General features: G+C 41.2%; 1 protein-coding gene across 2 annotated transcripts in view; it reads right to left on the reverse strand.

The window, feature by feature from the left end:
* COL4A2 (collagen type IV alpha 2 chain) overlaps positions 1-23,008 on the reverse strand; it is a 149,638-nt gene that overhangs the window by 19,495 nt on the left and 107,135 nt on the right. For both annotated transcript variants that reach the window (XM_055801374.1, XM_055801373.1), the window contains 17 exons: positions 22,921-22,983; positions 22,156-22,200; positions 19,750-19,803; positions 19,431-19,497; positions 17,931-18,032; positions 17,369-17,524; positions 16,294-16,386; positions 15,816-15,982; positions 12,960-13,032; positions 12,766-12,872; positions 11,363-11,564; positions 10,539-10,598; positions 9,690-9,752; positions 6,028-6,135; positions 3,942-4,163; positions 1,505-1,666; positions 750-920 (listed from right to left, as the gene is read on the reverse strand). In XM_055801374.1, coding sequence (XP_055657349.1) covers positions 750-920; positions 1,505-1,666; positions 3,942-4,163; positions 6,028-6,135; positions 9,690-9,752; positions 10,539-10,598; positions 11,363-11,564; positions 12,766-12,872; positions 12,960-13,032; positions 15,816-15,982; positions 16,294-16,386; positions 17,369-17,524; positions 17,931-18,032; positions 19,431-19,497; positions 19,750-19,803; positions 22,156-22,200; positions 22,921-22,983 — 1,915 coding nt within the window. The remainder of the gene's footprint in view (positions 1-749; positions 921-1,504; positions 1,667-3,941; positions 4,164-6,027; positions 6,136-9,689; positions 9,753-10,538; positions 10,599-11,362; positions 11,565-12,765; positions 12,873-12,959; positions 13,033-15,815; positions 15,983-16,293; positions 16,387-17,368; positions 17,525-17,930; positions 18,033-19,430; positions 19,498-19,749; positions 19,804-22,155; positions 22,201-22,920; positions 22,984-23,008) is intronic.

Consider the following 23,008-nt stretch of genomic DNA (forward strand, 5'->3'; position numbering starts at 1 on the left):
GAGTTGTCCTAGGAAAAAAGTCCTATCTTTCCAACTGATGAAATTGCAACGTGCACTTTTAGGCACGCACCCCACCTTTGTGTTTAACTTGGCTTCACATGGAGTTCAATCCTGTTGAAACTCCCTGTGTGATGTAGACAGCTTCCATTATACATAATGTTTTTGTGGCTGGCAAGCGAGAATCTCACCTTCTCTATAAGTGAGACTGGTATCCTGGTAAAAGTCAACATCAAGGTCTTGTGTCTGGCATTGCTCACTACACAACTGCTAGCATTAAAAAACTTAATGCAAAGGTTTGGGGAAACATCTCTTTTATTTCATTAAAAGCTAGTGTGACTGGGACAAGGGAAAAATTTCTGGAGAGTGAAAAAAGACTGTATTTTTCAAAAGGAGAAATAAGACAGCCATTGCTCTTCTAAATAGGGCTGCATGTCACAGGCCAGCATTTTGACAAGCACAACACAGGCGTAAACAGCCAGTGATTCTGGAATATATTAGGCACATGACCCTAATTCTTCTGTTTTAAACAGATGTAGCCCAGCAGAGAATGTGTCCTGTTCATCTCAGTACAGAACAGCTTTAAGCAACTTTTTTCTGTTTCCTTTATTATCATGAGTTACGAACTTGCCAAGGTGTTCTATGCCTATGGTTTTCCTATGTGACTAGCTTTAAGTAAGGGAGTAAATACTGCAGATCTGTCTACTGGTATGAATAAGCAACTGTTTTCAAAGCAGCCATCCAGAGCTCACCTTTATCTCCTGGAAAGCCATCCATTCCACTTATGCCAGGGGGACCAGTCACACCACGTATACCTTGTAATCCCGGGTAACCTGTTTCACCTTTGTCACCAGACAGACCTTTGAGGCCCACAGGGCCAGGAAAACCTTGCTCACCATCTTCTCCTCTAGCACCAGGTGGACCTGCCATGTAAACAGGGAGATTAAAAAGCGTTTGGACATACATGATGATTCCATACAAGGTAGCTCAAGAGAGAGAAAACTGCTATCCTACCAGCTTCATGTTGAGGGGGGAAAATTAGGATTGTTTTCGGCAAAGAACCACAGAAATGATTATAAAGACAAAACAGCTCATCAAAGCAAACCAGTCTCTCTACCAGCTTGGCTCTGTACCCACTCCCAGGAAGGATCTTCCTCTCCTCTTTAATTTAAGAATTAATCCCCTTTTCCATAAGACTACTCCCATTCGGTAGCTCCCTCCTCCCAGTCTGCCACCAGCAAGTTCTAACCTGGCTTGGTGGGTGGCTATAGAAGGAAAAGCAGCAGCTCTGCCAGTGAGGACCGTCATCACCCTTGCTTCTCACCTGTGATACCAGCACAATTTGCAATCACAGTGTCTGCACCATTGCTGTCATTTCCCTGGCTGGGAATTAAAGTGTGGTATCTGCCACAACCCCAGGCTTAACTTTCTGCTGCAGAAACCATACAGTTGCCCTGCCACAGGGAACCGGCAGGACGAGTGACACAGGACAGCAATCGTTCCTCACCCACAGGTCCTTGAGAGCCAGGCCTGCCATCTGGCCCACGGTTTCCTGGTGGGCCTGGGAATCCATGTGTTCCTGGTGTTCCTGGCAATCCCATCAAACCGGGGAGACCTTGTGGCCCTGGATCTCCTTTGGGTCCTGGCAAACCTGGGTTACCATCTGCTCCTAAAATGCCATAATCATGCATTAGAGAGCATAAATATCTAGAGAGCTTATTATTACACATAACTTCTGCGTATACACTAGTCTTTCACAGGGTATGTGTTTCCTTTGAAAATTCAGTGAGAACAGGAAAAGCAAATTAAAAGACTGCTCATTAGTTTTAAAATAATCGACATTACCAGTAATGATCTCAGTATTTGCATTGGAAAGTTTGACTGGCTCTTTCAAATGAATGGAAACAATTTGCACCAGGTGGATATAGACGGAGCAGTTCTCTTCCATTTTTACCCCAGTAATTCTGCAATTCCTGATCTCTCTCTTTATCACATATGTCTTTGTAAGAATCAAATCAGGCAGCTGACTGAACCACTGAAATAATGCTCTGTATCTTTTCTAAAATGTGATAGGCAGGAATACAACCATTTAAGGCAGATGGTGGGTTGTGGTTTTGCATTATGCACGAATTTTCAAGTAAGGTCATCACACGGCATTGTTACAAGATTCATACAAACACCTAAGCAAAAAGGCCCTGATTCTACATGACTTAGTGCACTGGGTGAAAATTTACAGCTCTATGATGTAAAAGCAAAGGAGGTGTCAAGATTTAAAAGGTAATGCCTGCTTTGCATTCAGATTGGAGAAGCGACAGTGTAAGAGACCTCAAAAGTACACGACACTTTAAAATCCATGCCAAGTAGATCTGTTTCTCTTTATTCAGGTTTTACATCAGTGTAGGTGCACTGGCTTGACTGCAGTTAAGGTGCTTTGTAACTGAGGTCACATAAGGTGAATTTTCTCAACAACAGAATACAGGCTTTAGCTCTCTGTTCTGAGGAGACAGTAGTTTAAGTGGCATAGATGATACGAAGGAATCACTAGCCACTTCATATAAAACTAAAAATCAGTATGAATAATTAAAATTTTCATGTGCTTTTTTTGGAGCCATTCTGTCAGAACTGTAAAATAAATCAGGAACAGAGAAACTAGTAATGCTTTTTCTTTTTGCTGCACTTATTTTTCGTTCTTACTAAAAACCTTAGTTTTACAGAAATGCTTAGAGAGAAGGTACAAAGTCACACAAATTTTTTTTCCCCTTTTCAGTCCATGTTTTACCTTTAATTCTTCCCCTTTTCAGAGGTGTTAGCGATGTTCTGTGCCTTTTCTCAAACTTGTCAAGTGCCACAGAACTGCCTTCATCTCTTTCCTTCACTCTAGGGCTCTACTGAAGGTGAAACCAGCTCTCCTCACTTCAAATAACTCATGTAATATGATGCTGCTCTTTTTTAAATTGTATTGAAAGTAATGAGAAGAGTCTACAAAACAGGTTCCTGTGATATACCTCCTTGCTTTGAGCTAGTCACACAATTACTACTCCTTTCTCACTTCTGCAACAGGGCAAGGGGGTAATCAGCAGTCCTAAATTTAACTCTGTGTCCAAATGCTACTGAAACTCTGTATCAGGGGATGCTTATTTCACATATGCTTTTGAGAGTCCTCCACAGAATTCTGAGTGACAAAGTCTGATTTTGTACATAAACTATGGTTCTCTCTGTTTTCTATAAGGAGTTTAGCATGGTTTTTTTTAGCTCTGTGAAATAGTGAAATAAAATGAACACCCTAAAAAGTTATGAATAAGTATATAATGTTATCTTTTTCTTGTTTCTGAGCGCCCAAAGACTGACCAGGTAAAATGGCTTATTAACATTTACTAAACACTATGACCTCTTAGTTAAAATTTACAAATTCTGCATTAGTGCAATGTGCTATCCTGCGAAGTCATGTCTTATCCAAACGTCGCCTGGCATGGGAAACAATCTCCATATTATGCAGTATGTAAGTTAAAAGTCAGGGTAATAACTATATCACCACTCCCCTAACTACAGTGGGGAAAAATTAACAGCACATCTGAACACAACAAAGATGAGCAAAATCTGGTTCTTTGGTATCCAGTTGTAGCTGATTTGCTGTAATGTAATGTGAAGGAATGCTGGCCTTAAGCAATGGATCTCCAGAAGGTGTTTGGAGGACCCAGGCATACTGGTAACAGCTGAGGTAGATGGGGAAGGGCTGGGAGATCATCAGGCACTGGGACTTGATGCTGGGGTCATCAGTACTTCCAACGCGTGGGAGATCATCAGGCACCAGGACTTAATGCTGTGGTCTTCAGTACTTCCAACGCATCCTAACACTGTCTCTTACTACTCTCACATCTCCAAAATTTGGCTTAATTTATATCACACTCTTACTCAAACATTTCTTTATTTGAAATAGCTGTTACCTCTAGCTCCCGGTACTCCTTGATCTCCCGGCACGCCTTTCAACCCTGGGAAGCCAGGGAGCCCGACATCCCCTCGGGAACCTGCTGCTGCTCCTAAAACGTCACCAGGCAGGCCCTTCAGTCCTGCCGCTCCCGGAGCACCGGATTTTCCCGTAAGGCCTGGGTGTCCCTGCAGTCCAGGTAGACCGTTCGGGCCCCTGTCTCCCCTGGGCCCAGTAAAACCTATAAATAAAACAGGGACTAGGTATTACAGGGTTCACTACAAATATTGGGAGTTCAAATCCTAGATACACCATCATAATGCCTTTTATATTACTGTAATTTTCCTTAGTTCTTAGCGGAAACCTATAGAATTGAACAAAGTGTTACATGCATGTTTTTAAACCATGTAGCATTTATAAGAACATTTGACCAAATGTGGAAATTGGCAGAACTTACAGATGACCCCTCAGGATCCCTAGTCCTGGGTGATAAAAGATCCACAGCTCCAAGCACAGTTACTTCTGTGCACCTATTTTGACATGGCTATCGCGGCATTTTCTAGATGTCATATTCTGTAAAAAATCAGTTCCTGTACACAAAAACCTGCTTTGATACACAGCAGGGGTAACACATTTCAAGGGGTGAAACTTGAAAAAAAATAGAAATTGCATAACTGGCAAGACCTGGGGGAGTTGCCCAGATGGGTCATTGCTGTTGCTGTTCCCCACACATCTCAAGGGACCAATGCCAATCGCTTCAGACTCTTGATGAAGGAGTGCCACCATCCCTGTCCTCTACCCTGTAGGTGAATGACTGGGAGGGCACAAGCCCCATTACCACAAATGACAGAGGAAAAGCTTCTTGTGGACTGGGAAACTGGACCTGCACTGGAAGTTAAGTCCAAGCACTGGTGAAAGATAGCATGGAAGACTGCAGAAAATTGCTCTGAGTGCCGACCACGCTGTGGCCTGGGAGCCTCAATTTAGCATTTAGAGCACTCTTCAGAGCTTAGCAGGGAAAACAGAGGTTCATGGTCCTGCCCTACGCTGCACAGAGCATGTTTTATGATGCATCCCTTGCCTGTTGAACAGAAGATGCATCAACTCTTCTTTTGCTTTCTCTTTTGCCACTACAGATGCTGTAGATGAGCCTGAAGAATACTTTCAGGTCATGTGCTGCCTTAGGGAAAAGCAGCAACTGGGCACTGGTTTCAGGAAAGTCTGCAGCACTTCTTTGGAATCTGAGGATTTAGGGCTTTGAAAACAGATAGATGGAGAGAATTTCTAGAGAGCTCCTAAATTAAGTTGCATCAATAGCTCCTGAAATGTGCTACAGAAAAACCTGGTGCCCATTTCTCTGACCTGATTAACCTGATCAACCACAGGGAAGTGATAGCTTCTGCAGTAACTCTTGCTGGACTGACTGATGATCCATGAACATACTCACTGGAGCTTACATGAGTATGCAGTGCCATTATTTGAGGCTCATCTGACTTACTATCTATGAACAGATCAACTGTACATGCAATTAATTCATGTGTCTTGGACATCCTGGAACCTCTGGAGAGATACAGAAGCCCTGGGGTTTAATCTGTACCTGTTACAGACTAGCCTAAAATATGACAGGTACTGAACACTTGCAAACACTGTTGCCACCTACAGCCAAGGCAAGTAGCTAGTACTCTGCCTCTGATACATCCAGTATAATTTATGCTAATGCTGGAATGAGTTAAATAGAAATACTAATACCAGTATTTTTTCCTTTCTGCATCATAATTCTAAGTATATTCCATCTGGAATCTGAAATATCTTGTTATTGAATTTCTTTATTTCTATGTGAATGTCATGAATTTTTACTGTCACACAGTTTTGCACTATAAAGAAGATTTTAAAAGGTTGGAGTCTATGTTACTTTTCGTAATTACAGAAGTTGCAGGAAATCCTTTTAATTTGAAAAATAGCGGTTTTGTATAATAACTTAATGTTTGAATGTGGAAGGGAAGATAAGTGAAAAATGTATCTGGAAGCAAGTTTTTCTGTTTCAGTGACTATAGTAAAGAGGCCAAAAGTATATAAAGAATGACTAATTAATTATGTCAATATACCTGGAGGACCTGGGTATCCTTCCCGACCTGGATCACCTCGTGTACCATTTGGCCCTGGGTAGCCCTTTGGACCTGGATCACCTGGGAATCCTCTCACACCTTTTGCACCTAAATTACATAAAAGAAAGTAAATAAGTGTGATCTGAACAAACAAAACAGAAATGTGCATATAATGTAAGAAAAGGTAGTGGTAAATAACATCATGTGTTTTTGGATGCAGAGATGAAAATTTTGTTTAAATTAAACGGGACGACACTGTAGCTCTTTAGCAGTACTCAAGATCAGCATCAAGACATGGACCAAAATCTAGGCTAAGTGCTCTTACAAACACAGATTAATGTGACTTAAAGACTAATGATATGGAGACTACTAGGGTGAAAATAATCTCACAGACTTTTGGAGACTTTATTTTGTAAATTAAGGCTTTTAGCTTAAGGTCAAAAGCCAATGTCAAAGAAGAATGCTCAGCAGAAACAGGCATGAGATGCTGTAGCAAGAGCCAATTTTTCTCTTTCCTGCTCTACTGATCACAGAACAAAAAGAGACTGGTTTAGATAAACATGAAATAGAAATGTAAGGCTAAAGGTTAGATCTAATCATCCTAGAAACTGAATACAAATTAACTAGCCTACTTACTATATTTGTAACAGTACAGGCCTATAGCTTTGGTAGGAAAAGAAGGGCTGTGCCCTGGAAAAGTGTTCCTCTGGCACTGAATTCATGTTCATATCAAGTTATATCCTGACAAGTAAAATAAGACTTCACTTCCTTGTGATTTGACATTTGGGTAAGGGCAAATATTACTGTTTCTTAACATCTCAAAACCTGCAAGCATTTTGTAGGATTCTTTTGTTAAGTTTATGAAATCATATTATTTTTATGTTATATTATTATTTTATATTATTATTTTATGTTTTTTCCATACAATAGTTTTATTACATGAGTCTCCCTAATTCATTATCTTCCAAGATCAAGATATTTTAGTAAAGTTCTTTGAAAATAATTCCTGTGGAACGCTTTGTTTCCCTACCTCTCCCGCTCCTCAAACTCCTTAAGTTTCCAGCTAAGGCCTGAAAGTCAACGACATGCTTTAACATTTTAAATGTTGTTGCTTATCGTCACCATGAACTGCAACTCTTTTATTTATGACACTGAAAGCAATTTTCTCTCTACTTCTAACTATGACAAACCAAGGAAAATACCACTTGAATGTTGAGACTTCCTGATACTTTAGTTTTCTGAATTCCCATTATTTAACCATGATTTTTTGCAGTTTTAGCTGTTGTCTGTGAAGGGGAGAAGGAAACCTTTTAAAAGATCACAAATAAGGTGCATATAAATGGCCAATGCAGTGTGAATAGCATCTTCCCGGTGCCATACAAAACTATTGTTCTCTCCCTTATATGAACAATAACTTATCAGAAAGCAATTAAAAAGAAAAATCCTTTCTTTCAGGTCTCAGTGAAAGATTCTAACGTACCTCTTACCCAAATAGCATCTTGGTTTTCTTTCCCATCTGTAATAACTGACTTTTCATTCATTCTGTTCAGTATTGCACTAATTAAAAAGCCATGTTAGAGAAAGAAGGTGGCAGATAGAGAACGCAACCACTGCTTACCACCATTAGCTCGTGTTAACATGTTGTGCCAAACAGTAGTAAGAAAAAGGTTTTATTTTAGATCAGTGTTTAGTTTGCAATTGCTTTAGCTGTTTTTGAAACAGAAAACAACTTAAACATTTCATTCAACAGTGATCACATAGGTCTTGAGACTACTGAATAACCAGGATGTAACTTAGGGTGGGCTGTGTATGTTGCCAGGAATTTCAAAAGAAGTCAAGGACATAAGGGTGTGAGACTACAAAGATTACTTCTTAGTTGATACACTGGGTGCCATCAGCACCCAGGACACTGAGAGACTTGGTTGTCTATAGCAGAGCTCCATCCTGGCTGAAAAGGAGGAGGGAAATCTTGTGGACAAACCCACATCACTCTAAGCAGACAATGAAAATAGTGTAAAGGAGGTGTTGGTGCTTTTGTGCGAATGTGGAGAATGTGGGTAGGAATGATGCTCCAGGAAGCTAGACTGACACAGCTATAGCAACAAGAACCTGCAAAAAGTTGCAAAATGTGCCCTGTTCCTCCTGGGTTTCCAGCTCCAGAACTGCCTCAGGCTGAAAGTTGGCTATGAACAGAATTCTGCACTGGACTCAGCAAGGGGCCTTTTCCAGTTTTTGGAGGGAAGGGATGCAAAAAAAAAAATAAAAAATCTTAAATTTACTAAAACATATGAGCTGACAAAGAAAGATTTGTGAAAGAGTTAACCAAGGGCACAAAATACAAAACACACAAAACCAGCATCACTTGTGTTACAGCAGTCTTACAGCTAGGAGTTAAATCTGACTGTATTTGCTGAAAGAAAAACCTTCCAGCTCATGTGAATGAAAGAATAAACAAATTGTCATACTCAGAGAAAAATTACAAAAATGGCAAAGAAAACAACCTTCCAGAAGCATTCATAACAACAAACTAAGCCATTAGGACTAAGGAAACACAGGTCAGAGATACACATCATCTTTCAACAGAGTGAAAATGTTCCCTTTTAAGATCCGTTAGTCTCTGATAAATCAGTCCATCAATCCATGCATGCCATAATAAACCTTGCGCTGGAAACCCCCCCGCCCAAGCTTGACCTTAAAATTTATAGCCCAGATTTCTGACCTTGGCTAAAGTATGGGGGGCATAGGAATGGGTGCATCAAGAATTTTACATTTCCCCAGAGTCTGAAGGACCCAGTCATGGTTTTCGTCAGTACTTTTACCAGCTGGTGATGAGAAGGATTTCTGAAAAACAGCTTTATTGCTTAGGCTGGGAGAACACAAACTTATGGGAACTACCAGCGCTGGTCAGAGGATCCCTTTTCAAGGCCAATCATTACTGCCACTCAGTACACCTGGTTCACATTTCTCTCAATTCCATCTCACACAGTCCTTCAGACCGTGTCCCCACCTCCTTTTCCTCTTCCTTTTGGAAAGAGGTGGGGAAACTTCAGTGCTGTGAAGGCCCAGGATCACCAGTTGGTCCCTATGGGCTATGGTGGACCAGCTTTGCAAGGAAAAGCATGCGTGGCTACAGACAGCACAACTGCATTGCATCAGACAACCTGGCCCTTTACAGCGAGCTGTCTTAAAAGCCTTTAGGCTTGCATGTACTGAAGGCACTCTGTATATCACATGAGGAGAAACAGTAGGAAGGATCTTCCACAGTCGTCCATTGCAACCTTTTATCACCCTGCTCTCAAGAGGACAGGATTTTTCCTTGTGAAGTGTCCAGTCAGCTCTGAGAGACCTCAGTATACTCTCTAGCAATAAACTCTCTCTGTAACTCTTACTTACCTGCATGTGGAGAATAGCAAATGAGCTGTGCTTTCTGCCTCCTGTTTTATGGCTGACCCTTATTAGCAAAGGCAGAATTAGCTCAGGAACAGCGCAGCCACCTGGGATGCATGCTGCTTAGATCTCTCTGCTGGCTTCAAGCTACCTCTGCCTTCCACTGTAATTTCTAAAACTTGCTGCCTGCTAAGGCTCAACTTTAATAGATCTGGCAAGATCTCCCTCAAAATGTCGTGTGTGTGTGTGAAACAAAGGTGAAGGCAAAACGTTACCTGTGGCTCCTGGCAGTCCTGGCTTGCCTTGGGATCCCTTTGGTGGCCTCACACAGCCCGCACCTGCAAATGAAGAGGGTTAATAGCACTGTATGTGCTCAAATGCTGCCTCTCATCAGCTCTGCACCTGCAGTTGAGATCACATCATTAAAGTAGGTGAATGAAATTAACAGGCAAAACCTTAATTTAAAAAAGGTTTTATTTTTCACTAGAAAAAAATTATTGGTTGTGGGTAGTAGCATTTTCAGGGGAGCACTCACACTGAGCTGCATCCCAACAGCTGCTCTTCTGCCTGTTTTGCAGAGGCTATGGTGGCTGCTCCAGCTAGACTGGCATAGGAAGGGTACTCCAACCTCATGGATGAATGTATTTTTCAGAGTGAGAGAGACACTTAGTTTCCCTGTGGGCAATTTATACCCCTGAAGCAATAAAGTAAATTTTTGGTAGAAATGAAAGGGTTTTTTCTTTATGGGTCAAATTGCACTGAAAATCTTCACTCAAAGATTTTCTTTAAAAAAAGTTGCTTACATTTTCTTGGGCACCTAATTTCTGGGACCATCATTAGAATTGCATGGTAATCATTATTTTGTCACAATAAATACTCAGGAGCAATGAAATAAAGACTTTCTGAATTGCAAGAATAAAACTACAATAATTTCAGAATATGTACAATTTGATTAAATTACTTTAGAGCTACATACAGTATACGCATGGTTATTTGTGACCTGAAGTTCAAATAGTTTACAATCAAGAGCATCCAAAGCAGTCATCAGAAAGTAAGCATCAAGCCATAAGAGCAGCATAAGACTAAATATTAAAATATATTCAAGCCATTTGTATGTACAGTACCTGACCATATTGGCTCAGTTGCATCTCCTCTAGAAAAGTCTTCAGTGACCTGCCCACAATCTTATGAGCCAAGAAGGAAAAGATAGTTATTATTTAAAAGAGAGAAATCGTAAAACACTCTCAATTCTAACTAAAATGTCTATTACAATATCCGATAAAGTACTCTCATATGTATTATGCATACATGCAACACAAACTATTTCCTATAACATACTGGAACTCTCTATCCATATATTAATTAGATCCAGGCTTGAAACCTAACCCAGTCAGAATTAGGAGGCTCTGTGTCCCAGGCACTGTGCAGGGTTGGCAGGTGCCTGCTCTGGCTTGAATATTCTGCCAGGCATCCTGAAGTTGTGCAATAGAACTTTGAGCCTGAGCTCTTGTGAATGTAGCTCTGGCATTCTTATGCTGGAAGGGACTTGGAAAGCTGCAGAGACGCTATGAAGAGATCTGAAAGATGGGTACATGATTTTCTCTGGTCATTTAAAAGATTATGTTGGATGGGAAAGACCAGAGAAAACCACCTGTGAGTACTCCAACAGCAGGATGTCGCTCCATTGCTTCTGACTGCTTAAAACCTGAAAGATGTTACTTGCTGGCACTAAGACATTCATTCATGCTATTTCAATACCTGACATCAAACTGCTGGGACCTCGGAAGTATTTCCTTCTTTAAGATTTCTGTACAACTAATATAAGCGATCCCTTTTCACCCCAATAACCTCCCTTTTCAACAGCGTGCTGCACAGATGCTGCACACAATTCAGTAATGATCTCCCATGGCTTTGCTGTAAGACAGAGTGACTGTTAGAAGTGCCTTACCTAGTTGGCCAGGCTCTCCTGGCAGACCGGGCAGACCTGGAGGTCCTGGGTTTCCATCTTGTCCATGGTCACCTGGAGGACCCCGGTACCCTTTTGGGCCAGGAAATCCTTCACCTGGCAGGCCTGCTTCTCCTGGAAAGCCCTTTGGGCCTAATTCACCTGGATAACCAGGATCACCAGGGAAACCTCTGATACTGTCACCCTGTGGGAAGTGAACACAGGTGGTCACTCCTGACTTTGTTGACGAAACAAACATAACTCAAACAGTTGAACTACTCTCATGAATGACACCTTAGAGGCAGTAATTTCTCAGGTGTTGCATCCCAGCTCTTTAAATCAATATTGCAAATAAAATATTTTTTTTGAAATGATCATCTGACATTCATTTAGACCCTATGGAAGAAAAGGCACAAGAGAAGCACTCTTAGAGGGAGCACTCCCCTAAGAATGCGGACCCATGAATGGCACTTGGGCAATATGAATCACTGCTGTAGAGAGGCTTACTGCCCTTTCTGAAAAGCTGCAAGTGCATTTTGGGGAAACCATATGCATCACTAGAAATGTTCTGTGCGTCATTTACTTCTGAGACCTTGAGAAAAGCTAACATAAAATTGTGCCGTGCCCAAGTGGGCAGATTTTTTCTGTGTCTGTTTCTCTAGTGATATTTCCACACTATTGAATCAACATCTTACAAACCTCACTAGAAAATGTTTCCATTGTTTCCAGCCTCAGACGTATCAGAAAGTACCATCTTTACTGGTATGAAAAAGCAGTGTGGTCCAGATTGGGTAATATGGCTCCAGCCCATTTTCAAATATCATGTAAGAGCACCCCAGGGTCCAAAACACCATTTATGATGGGTGAGATGAATTCCTCTTGCAAAGTATTTAATTTTTTCTTTTGCCTACCGAAGGAACTTAGAAAATGAACTGAGACTACATGTCTCACTACTAGATGGCTACAGTTAGTGAGGTGCTATCAAGCATATATATGATGACACAACCTACATTTTGGGGGTGTAAAATTGTCGTAAATTTTGCTTTTCTTTAACTCAGTCATAACAAAGTTGTTGATGTTCTGTCACACAGGATCTCTCTTAGACAATGCTAGAAGGAGTCACTAATAAACCAATAATTATCACAAACTAACCAGTAATACAAGCTGGCCTAAATGGGTTATACACTACTACTCAGTTGTTTAAATAAAATGGAAATAAAAGTGAAAGATGTTATAAAAACCCTGAGAGCAAGCCTGATGTTTAATGCATCAATAACCAGCAAAGCCAGTCTAGTTGTGCATCGTTATCTGTGAGAGAAGGATAGCCTGGTGATCATAACAACTCAGAACTAAATGCATTAGCAATTGAGTGTGGTGGAAACGATCTAACTGCATTTGCTACCTACCGGAAGGCCAGGCTGTCCTGGTAAACCATCTAATCCATCTCTACCTGGGAAACCATCTTCACCTCTGATACCGGGCAGCCCAGGATCTCCTCGGATTCCTTTGGTGCCTAAAGAAGACCCTTCATTGTGAGGCCAATCTCTCATGAAAGGTATAAACAACAGCAAAATACAAGTGATATGAATTTTTACTTTACCTTTTGTAGTTATGTATAAAGAATCTCCCTTTTCTCCTTTTGGTCCAGGAAATCCATGTTGACCCGGAAATCCCTGGTTTTACATACATTGAAAAGAAAAAAAGAAACAGAACCACTTAAAAAATAAGTATCAAGATTGCATTTCCACTGCCCTGCCTAAAAAAATAAGTCTCCTTAAGTTTTACTGCTTTCCCGTTATTTTCTGTGAATGATTTCCTCTTCAGTAATCCTGTTCTTGTGCCTGAATCTTTATTAATATGCTTTAATAGACAAGGTCTATGTTACCAAGGCATGGCAGGGGAGCTTCTGCATGAGGATGGCATTGGGAGAGCTGTGGCTTTCCATGAGCTAGAGTCCTGCAGATGACCGCAGCTGCAGAACTGCATTGGAGAAAACATGGTTAATTACTCAATGTTAGCCACTGAAGAAAATGCTGTAAGCAACTCTTTGGCACCACGGAAACAAAAATCAGTGTTACATTGACCTGCAGCCCCTCCTGCCCAGCACTATGTAAGAGGACAGCCTCATAGCTGGTGGTGGATTGTGGTTCACAACACTGTTGTGAGGCTGAAAAGTAGCACTGTCTTCATTTACCAGAGACAAGAACTTGGGCAGAGTGATTCAGTGACCTACCCCACATCACAGACCTATGGGAAAGGTTTTGGTTAGAAGGGAGAGCTGGAGGTCCTTGGTGCAACCCAGAACTTGGAGCTAGAGCAGGCTGCTCAGGGCCTTGCCCAGGCAAGCTTTGAAAATCTCCAAGGACGGAGATTTCCTCTCTTGCAAAGGCAAATGGTGATGAAGCTAAAGACCAGTCCCTGGCATTCCTGATGCCTTGGCATAATGCAGAATCCTCCTGAACAGCCCACCTGAAAAGTGGTACTGCTGGCTTCTGCCCAAGAGCCTTTCAATCATGGGACCAAACCCATGGTAGGTGCCAAGGCCCAGAGGTTACAGACTCATTTAACGTTGACTGTTTTACACCAGTTAGCTTTAGTTCTGAACTACATTCATGCTCACTAAAATACAAGCCACACGTTAGGTTTTCCCTAGCCTCCTCTTAATGAATTCCAGGGCAGACACTGAATTAAAGGGATGTACCTGATGCATTTATTTTTTATTTAAAACACTCCTGTGCCATACAGTATTTAAAAGGCTGTCTTTTGCATCACTGCCTTTTACTGACATTCTCCAAGATTTTCTTGGGTGAAAAAGCACGTGTGGAAACTGTATGTCAGCTACAGGTCATCTCTACAATACAGGTTTGCAGTTCTGTAAGTCTACGGTGGGAGATGAGATTTGAGTATAAGGATCCTGCTTTACCCGGGCCATATTTGCAGACTGCTTTTTTATGGTCAGTGAAGCCACATCTATACACCACAGTAAAGATGTTTCTTCTGGACATTGCTTTTTACAGGGCAAAAGAAATGTCAGGAACTTAATATCATGTGTACTATTTCACTGACTATATGACTGCAGGAATCTTCAGCAGTAATACTGCATTAATAATATGATGTTCACATTGCTATTTTTTGCTCTTCGAGGCTTAGATGTTGTGTACAATGAAATTTAGCACACAGGTGTTTTCAAAGTGTTTTCCAGCTGTTTCCAATTTCTTTTTCTCCACAGAAAAAAATACCCTTTGCTTTGGATAAAACGTTATTTTCATTAAATTGGTATAGATCTGACCTAGATTAAGTGTATTTATTGTCCATATGTGTAACTTGTTGAACATGCTCAGAGTTATGGAGTCACTTCTGCCTAAGAAAATGGACCAAGAATATTTAAGTTAAATTATTTTACTCTGAATTTGTTGCAGACCAAAAGCTGAGATAAAGTCAGGGCTTTGCCGCTGAGTAATATTTTGCACTGCTATGCTATGTCTATACTACATCTATACTACTGTCTGTTCTGTAGTAACTTAAATTCTGGGATGAAGATACTGAAATTCTTCATTTCAAAGGCAAAAAGCCTTGCAGAACTCGCAAATTTTTAACCAGTTTCAACACTGAACTTTTTGAAAATATTTCTGTCAAATTTTTATGACTTCTAGAAAGTATAAATTCTCATACAAGTATTTTGAATTTTCAGAAAAAAGTACTTTTTCTGCTTTTTTTGACAGCCACAATCAAGTCAAAGTTTATTTTATTTTAACCCTAAAAAATCCCAAACTTAGGCTAGTTGTGAGTGTTTGTATTTTTAATGTTCAGAACGGCCTAAAGCACTAACTGAAACATTATGTTTGCTCTGACATCTTTGCAAAAACAAAATCAGTTTTGGGCAAGCTTTACAAAGATTTTATTCTAAAATCTTGAGAGATGTGAATTCCTGAAGTCAGTTCTGACTGCGAGGAGCCGTGATGCAGCTGGCATACTATATAGCACAGCACCTTTAAAAGTAAATAACAAGCAAGCAATTATAAACACAGCCCTTTTCTGTGGGTTATTGAATGGTGGGTTTTAGGAAGACTTAATGTATTGTAAGCAAGAACCTTACACTGCATCATTTTGACATATTAGCAACAACCTTAAGTTACTACCAGAATTGTTACCCTTCTAGATGGTCAGATCATACTTAGTACTACAGCTGGATGAAAGGGTTCTGCTGAAACAGCTTTACTTAAATGGAAAGATTGTGGAAATCTTTTGCTCTTCCCAAAACATCCTATTTTCACCTCCGTACTAGCAATTTTTGGCTTTCTGAATTTTGTAGATAGCAATCTGAAAGCTGTTGAAGTGGCACACAAAAACCTAAATAATAAATTTCACTGTTTTTCCATGGAGCTTTTCCATAGCTTGGATTTTTTTTTTTCTAGTAGGAATATAAAACTATGCAATAAAGAAACATGTATCTCACTTTTGCTCCAGGGTAGCCAGGAATACCATGTGGTCCTTGATCACCAGGTTCTCCTTTCCTCCCAGGCTGGCCAGGGGTTCCTGGAAAGCCAGGAGGGCCAGGGGGACCAGTAGACCCCCTTCTCATTTCATCACCCACAAGGCATGTACTGCAGTCCCCTTCTTCACCTAAGGAAAGGATTGGCAAGAGAAGAAAGAGTGCTCTGTCACAACAAATAGATGTTCAGCTCTATTAATTTTATATATAGACTTGAGAATACTTGAGTAGTTTCTCAAATACTTGAGAAAAGTACTTCTTTTCTTTTCTTTTTTTTATTTTTTTTTTCTTACAAGAAACTAACACAGTGTTTCCGTGTTGTGTTAGCCCCGGATCAAATTCATCAGTCCCCAGGCATGCCATAAACTCAGACTGAATACGACAGAAGCTTTACACAATGCGTAACAGCAGGTCATCTACTGACTTATCTGTTATGACCTACCTTTAGGTCCTTTTTGCCCTCTTGGCCCAGGGAAGCCTTGCATGCCAAATCTACCTGGCTGCCCCTCCTGTCCTTTTAATCCAAAGAGAGAACCTAGAAGTTTAATTGAATAAAAATATACATTAACCTACTGTAGATTTACTCTTTTTCTCTTTCCTCCCTGTTCCTTTGAGCTGCACTGCATCTGCCCTTTTCTGTTTCAGCTAATGTCATTTACTGCCTAACCCAGCCTACTATCTACCCCCAGCTCTCTTCCTCGCTCCCAGCTTCCCACACCTGTTCTCAGTTGCTCCCATCTGCTGTAGCAGATGATCCTTGCCATACTTTGCTCTCTCTCACCCTGAATTCCTTTGCAGTAGCACAGACCGCTTGCTCTGGATCACCTTCTGCACATCCTTCTGTCCACTCCTGCTCTTGCACTGCAGTGTGGCACTTATCGCAGAGGCACGGCACAATCTCAGTCAGAAGTGGCCTCTGGAGGCCACCTGGTCCAATCCTCTGCTTAAACCAGGGTCAGCCTCAAAGTTACAGCAAGTTGCTCAGGGCCTTGTCCAGCTGAGTATCTCCAAAGATGGAGAGTCTACAACCTTTCTGGGCAAACTGTCCCCCTCACAGTGAAAAAGGTTTTCCTAATATCTAAGCAGAACTTCTCTGTTGCAGCTTGTGATCATTGCTTCTTGCCCTGTTGCTGTGCTCCTCAGCGAGGCATCTGATTCCGTTTTCCCTATAACCTCGCAAGAGGCAGGGAAAGATAGCAGTCAAATTCCCCTTAGCTTTCTCTTCTACAGACTAAGGAAGAAATCCAGCTCTCTCAAGACACTCCTTGACACTCATATCCTCCCGCAGCCTGAAACAGACCTCCTTTGCTTTCAAATGTTGCCAGGAATGTCTAAAACTCATGTAAACCTCTCCTTCATTGACAAATATACAACACTTCTCCCCTGTGTGTCCTCCCCACTACTCATTTAGTTTCATTCCCACAATCTACTTTCACACTTTGCCTTGCCAACAGCTATCTTTCAACACAAGCAGAGATGTTCCTGTGAATGCTCATCATCTCTCTTCGTGCACTTACCAGGGGATCCAGTAGGACCAGGTGGACCACGGAGTCCTGGTGCACCGTGCTTACCCGGAAACCCAGGGGGACCTGCCTGGTAAGCTGGAGATCCTAATTCACCTTTTTCACCCTTTGGTCCCATTTCTCCAGGTAAGCCTGGCTTATCCCCATCCGCTGAAACAGAACCAGGGAAGAAGTTCAGAACAGTTTCTTAACAATGCTGCTCAAAGAGCTGTAAAGTAGCAGAAGGGAAAGGTCATAAAACTGCATCCAGCATGCAATGAAAAATGGAGATATTTAGCATGGAGCAAAAATGGTAACTGCACTTTTCACTTGAGCAAAATCACTGTCAGTTATGAAGCAAGGCTCTGTCATCATCTCTATTTCTGTTGTTTTGTCAGAGACCCATCGAGGCTGAAGGAAAATGGCCCCCTCAGTTTTTTTGCCCCTGCAGTTAGTTATTTACCACTCTGCATTGTGTATTCCACAGTCTGCACAGGTATTTCCCCCACCCTGACCCTGTTCAGTTAAAACTTGCTATAAAAATAAACTATTGGAACATGTGTTGCTGGCGTGTTACCATCCGAGAATCCAGGAAGACCAGGCAGCCCACGATCTCCCTCCTCTCCTGGGTCTCCCTGTAGTCCAGAAACACCTGGAAAGCCTGGGTCACCTCTTGCTCCTGAAAGACATCCCCAGTTCCACAAAACACATTAGTGTGATGCTGTTTGTGACTCATAAATGCTGACTTGTGATACACTGCAGATTGCTCAGTTCTTAAAAGTAAGAATTAAGAACTTCAAGGGCTTCAGAATATTAGAATATAGAATTATTTCTTAAAGGTAACATTAGAAATGCAAAAACCTGCTACGTCATGCTGTGTCAGTCTGAATAAAGAAATACATCTGAGATATTTCTGTAAAGCCCAGATTCCTGGGAGCTGAGCACGACCTGTGACAGGAATGGTGTGAAGCCAGCACGCCCAGGAAAAAGGAGAGCATCTCTCAGCTCTTACCAATACGCTGCTAGAGCTACATTACTCTGGGAAGCACAGAAGACCAGGTGTCTGAGGAGAGCCCCTCTTTTTCCTACAAGAAGTTGCCATTATAACAGATGTATATGTAAGCTTTCCTCTGCTCCCCAGTACCTAAAGCATCTGCCTGTGCCCAGCTATTGCCTGCAGAAAGTATCATCCTCTTATCAAAGGTCAATGATACTTAGAGGATATACAGTGTATCCAGCCTCCTGCCTGCTTTCTCCTGCTCCAAAGAGCCTGTCAGGGTATTTGGTGTGATCTGAACAATATATTGGGCCTCTTGACCCCTTTTTCTGGGAGGAAGGCAACCATTCATTGTTAGACTCTGGCTTTCAATAAGACTAGTAAACTCAGTGGTACGAGGACACGGGCTGGGGCAATGGCATGTGATCACCCTTACTGTTTGCTGGCACCTTCCCTGGAATAGTTTTGGCCTTGATGAACTGATATCACCTTCTACGTGTTTCTAGTCTGGCCAGTCAGAGCCACTACAGCTCAGCAGGACAGCTGACAGTAGGTGCTACAAGTCTAGTGAAAGATCACAAAGGAAATCTGCCAATTTAAAACAGGAAAAAAAAATTCCTCTTCTATTCCTCAAGGCTTTTAAGATGTTGGTTTTGGGGTTTTTTTTGGTTGTTTTTTTTTTTTTTTTTTCTAAATACTAGCTTATAAGAATGGTGTCTGCTGTGCTGTCATTGCTGCACTTTATCCAGTCTCTGAAATGATGCAAAAGACAGACTCTCCCATTCTTCCTTTCACTGGACAACAAAGTCACACACCTTTTTGCTTGCTTTTTCTCTATGGACACAGGAATGCATGCATGCCTTTTGTATGGCAATTCAGCTTCAGCAGGAGTGACCAAGAAGCCACTTGTCTGCAAAAATGTGATTAGGGCACTCTCTCAGAAGGCAATTATACCTTCTGGAACAGTTTAGCAAACACAGTGGTTTAGGAAGTTGAATTATCAAGAGTTTCATGCTTTTGATCTATGTAGAAGATAGTAAAACACAGTTCAGATAAGCAATCTAAGCGAAGAAGACATACCTTTCCTTGGGATACGGGAAGGAAAATAGGAAACTGGTCCTGGAGGACCAATCTCCCCTGGCTCCCCCTGTTAACAGAAGTTGGAGTATCACATCTAAGCACATTATTCTAGAGAATTTCTTTTAAAATGGAAAGGTATGCCCATGAAACACAAAGAAATAAACTTTCAAAAGCACTTTAAAAAAATCTCAGAGATTTCAGCTTAACAACCCATGTAACCAGTTCTACAATGACGCCAAACAATTGTTATTACATGACAGGAAAGAAAGCAAAATGACATCTGTTTTATTGCTTCTAGCAAATGAAAGTAAAGCAGTACCTTGCTTCCTCTAGGACCATAACCACCTGGTGGACCATCAAATCCTGGAATACCCTGTAATACACATAAAAATGATTGACTTTTCCTTTATCAGAGAGAGAATAAAATTACTTGGTCTGTAGCAGCTGGCTTCCTCTGATGTTAGTGTGAAAACTATGCAACAGAGCTGAGCAGTTTGTCTACTGGGCGTGTAGTTACTTGGGCAATACCATTCAGTCCCCCTGTGTTTTGATGCTCCATCTCTTGGACCAAGTCTAACTCCTGTCAAAGGCCAGAGGGACCTGCTGCAGCGCAGGCTCTGTTGCCCCTGGCAGTGGCACAGATGGAAGGAGCACCTGCACTTTAAACCATTCTGTGGAGGCTGCAGGATGAGGGAGGAGAAAGGGGATCCCCTCCGTGCTAGTTGGCCCTGAGACACGTGGGCCAGGCAGCCAGAACACACCAAGCTGCTGCAAAAAGACTAAATGAGTCTGAATCACTACAAGTGGACATATTTTCACTGGAATGCAAACAGCGAGCAGCAAAACAGCACTGAAGTGCACAGGTCCTTTTTGCTGTTTTCCAGGTTGCTGGAACATGTTTGGCCAAAGAGAGGTTCCCTGGCTGACCAAGAAAAACTCAGGACCAGCCTTGAAGGTGCCTTCATCCAACTCTCCCACCCTTGGGCACGTTGTATCCCAGAGAAAATCTTCCATCCCTACCTCAGCAAATGTTATAACATTTAAGGCGCTGCCCACTTCATTCTTTTAAAAGGTTTGAAATCCAAAGCATGTGGATTAAAAAATGTGCGGTAAAACATAGTACATCCTATCACATGAAAGCATATTTTAGTTGCTGGGAGTGCACAGAGCAAAGTGCAGATTTCAGTGGTACTGATACAGAAAAGATAATGTCTCCTGTGTGCTTTACTCAGCTCTTTTGACAACTTTAGTCCTCTACAGAAAATGTTCATATGTACTCTGGAAAGAGACCAATGTTAAAAACCTAAGCTTTTAGTAGAAAACAGTGGCTAGATCATCAACTGATATCAACTACCACAGTTTCACTGAAACCAGTAGATCTGTATAATTCATACCAGTTAGATTATTCACCAGCTTTTTTAAAATTCAGCATCTCCCGAGTTTCACAGTGGGTACAACCCCTATACGGAACTTGAATGTGAATAACAAGCTCTGTAAGTCACTTATGCCGTTTTGAAGCACTACAAATACCACAGCTCTCAGCAAGATGCCACAAACTGGACGGCACACTCCAGAGACCTTTCCATAATGGCAACGGTACACCGCTACATCAGAAAAGGAGCCTCTTGAGCATCAGGTGTAAAATCCGTTTACACTAGGTGGAGCTAGTGGTCTAAAAGTGAAGCCAGCAGCCCTCATTGCGACCATCTGTGTGCAAGCAGGACTTAACCATCCTTTCTTTCTTTAGAATCAAATCACTCAAAAATCAACAAAAAGGAGGTCATTGGGAACAGTAGATTGAGTAGGCTGTCCCCTCTTATACATATGTTATACAGTGATACTCCATCCAAACTGATGCACCTTCTGGTAAAATTGTTGCCAAGATTCACCCTCAATAAGGGGAAGATGCTGACCATTTCTGACTGCAGTATGGAGTATGACTCAACCTACGTTAAGGTCAACCAGCGGGCTTCCATGGGTTTTGCATCAGCCTCTCCACATATGTATTACTGATAGCATATTCCCTTCCACACTGCCAGGTTTTGTAATTGGACCAAATAGCTGCGCAAATGTGATTTTTCATATTTTGTGTATTTCGTGTCCCATGTGTTTCATGTTATTATTGTTATGCCTGGTTGCAGGACAAATCCTTTAAACAACTAAGGATGAAGAAGTACAGAAAAGTCATGCATCCCACAGCTATTTGAATACCTCATGGAAATGATTTCTAATGCTGACTGAAGAAGCCTTTTTCTGAGAACAAACAGAAAGTATTTTAAATATTTGGGTGTATTTCCATGGGGACAGAGATCTAACTGGTATATTTATCAGTTTCCTTCTCTTCTTCTTCTTTTGTGATATTCAAGATAACCATACATCTCAATCACATCTGTAGATAGCTATTAAAAAAAATAAGTTTCTGCAATTTGGAAGAAAATTTCAGAAATCACGATTGCAGTAACGGGAACAATGAAAATGACACCTCCCTGTAGTGCTCTTAAACAATGCTCATGGTTTAAGCAAAACAGAATTTAATTATAGGGCTAATTTTTTCTCACGGATGAGAAAAATAACTGACCCCAAATTACAATGACAGATGAATCCAGATAATATTTGTTAGACTACAGCTGATGTAATTATGGGCAGAATTTGTCCTCTACAGTTTACTTTTCAGACAGATTGTCTACATATGTGTTAGAAGAAACAGTCTTTATGAAATACTCACTCTTTCGCCACTAAGTCCTGGAAAACCATTGATGCCAGGCAATCCCTATGAAGGCAGAATACAATTAGCAAAATAAAGTTACATCCTAACATCCTCATGGTTAAAAACCATTTTCTCTCTCAGATACTCTAATCTGACAGTTCAAAACTCATAACACTAAGAGTCAGAGTTCAGATACTTTTTCAATGAGATTCATGTATGGTGCAAACAGAAGGTCTGAAATCAAATCTGGTATTTGATTTTTGTCTCTTAATCAATACATTGTGAATTGACTATGGAGATTCTAAAGATGGATGAGATTTTTTAAAAATGTATGCTGAATACTGTTCTCACTCTGTTTAAACGCTTTAGAAACACTGCCCCTTCCCCCCCCCCAAAGCATCCATAGATGCTACAAGGTAGCACTATTTAAATTATCTTTTCCTCTGGTGTCACAAGTAACTAGAGCCAAACTCAAGTTTCTTAACCATGGTCTGAAGAGAGCTAAGATGAAAACAGTGAAATATAGTCTGCGCTGAGGACCAGAACAGTAGCTGTGGTTAGTGAGCACAGCTTTAGGTAAGAGATGCACAAGGCTTCCCAATGATGATATAGGCATAATTTTCACTTTCTTGTATCAGGCAGTTCAGAGCTGGCCACAACCTGGTAGGATGAAGAACAATAATTTCTATAGTTTATTAATCTGTGTTTTCTTCCTGAAGGCAAAGTCTCAGCTTGGATTTGCACAATCAGCTGGGTGAAATTTAATTTTAATGAAAGACTCACCCTTTGCCCTGGGAAGCCCATTACCCCTTCTTCACCTTTTTCAGGAGCATAGAGAAGTACACCCTAGGAAACATTTCAAGTCAGTTCA

Source organism: Falco peregrinus, chromosome 4, assembly GCF_023634155.1.
Source record: "Falco peregrinus isolate bFalPer1 chromosome 4, bFalPer1.pri, whole genome shotgun sequence".
Taxonomy (NCBI): Eukaryota; Metazoa; Chordata; class Aves; order Falconiformes; family Falconidae; genus Falco; species Falco peregrinus.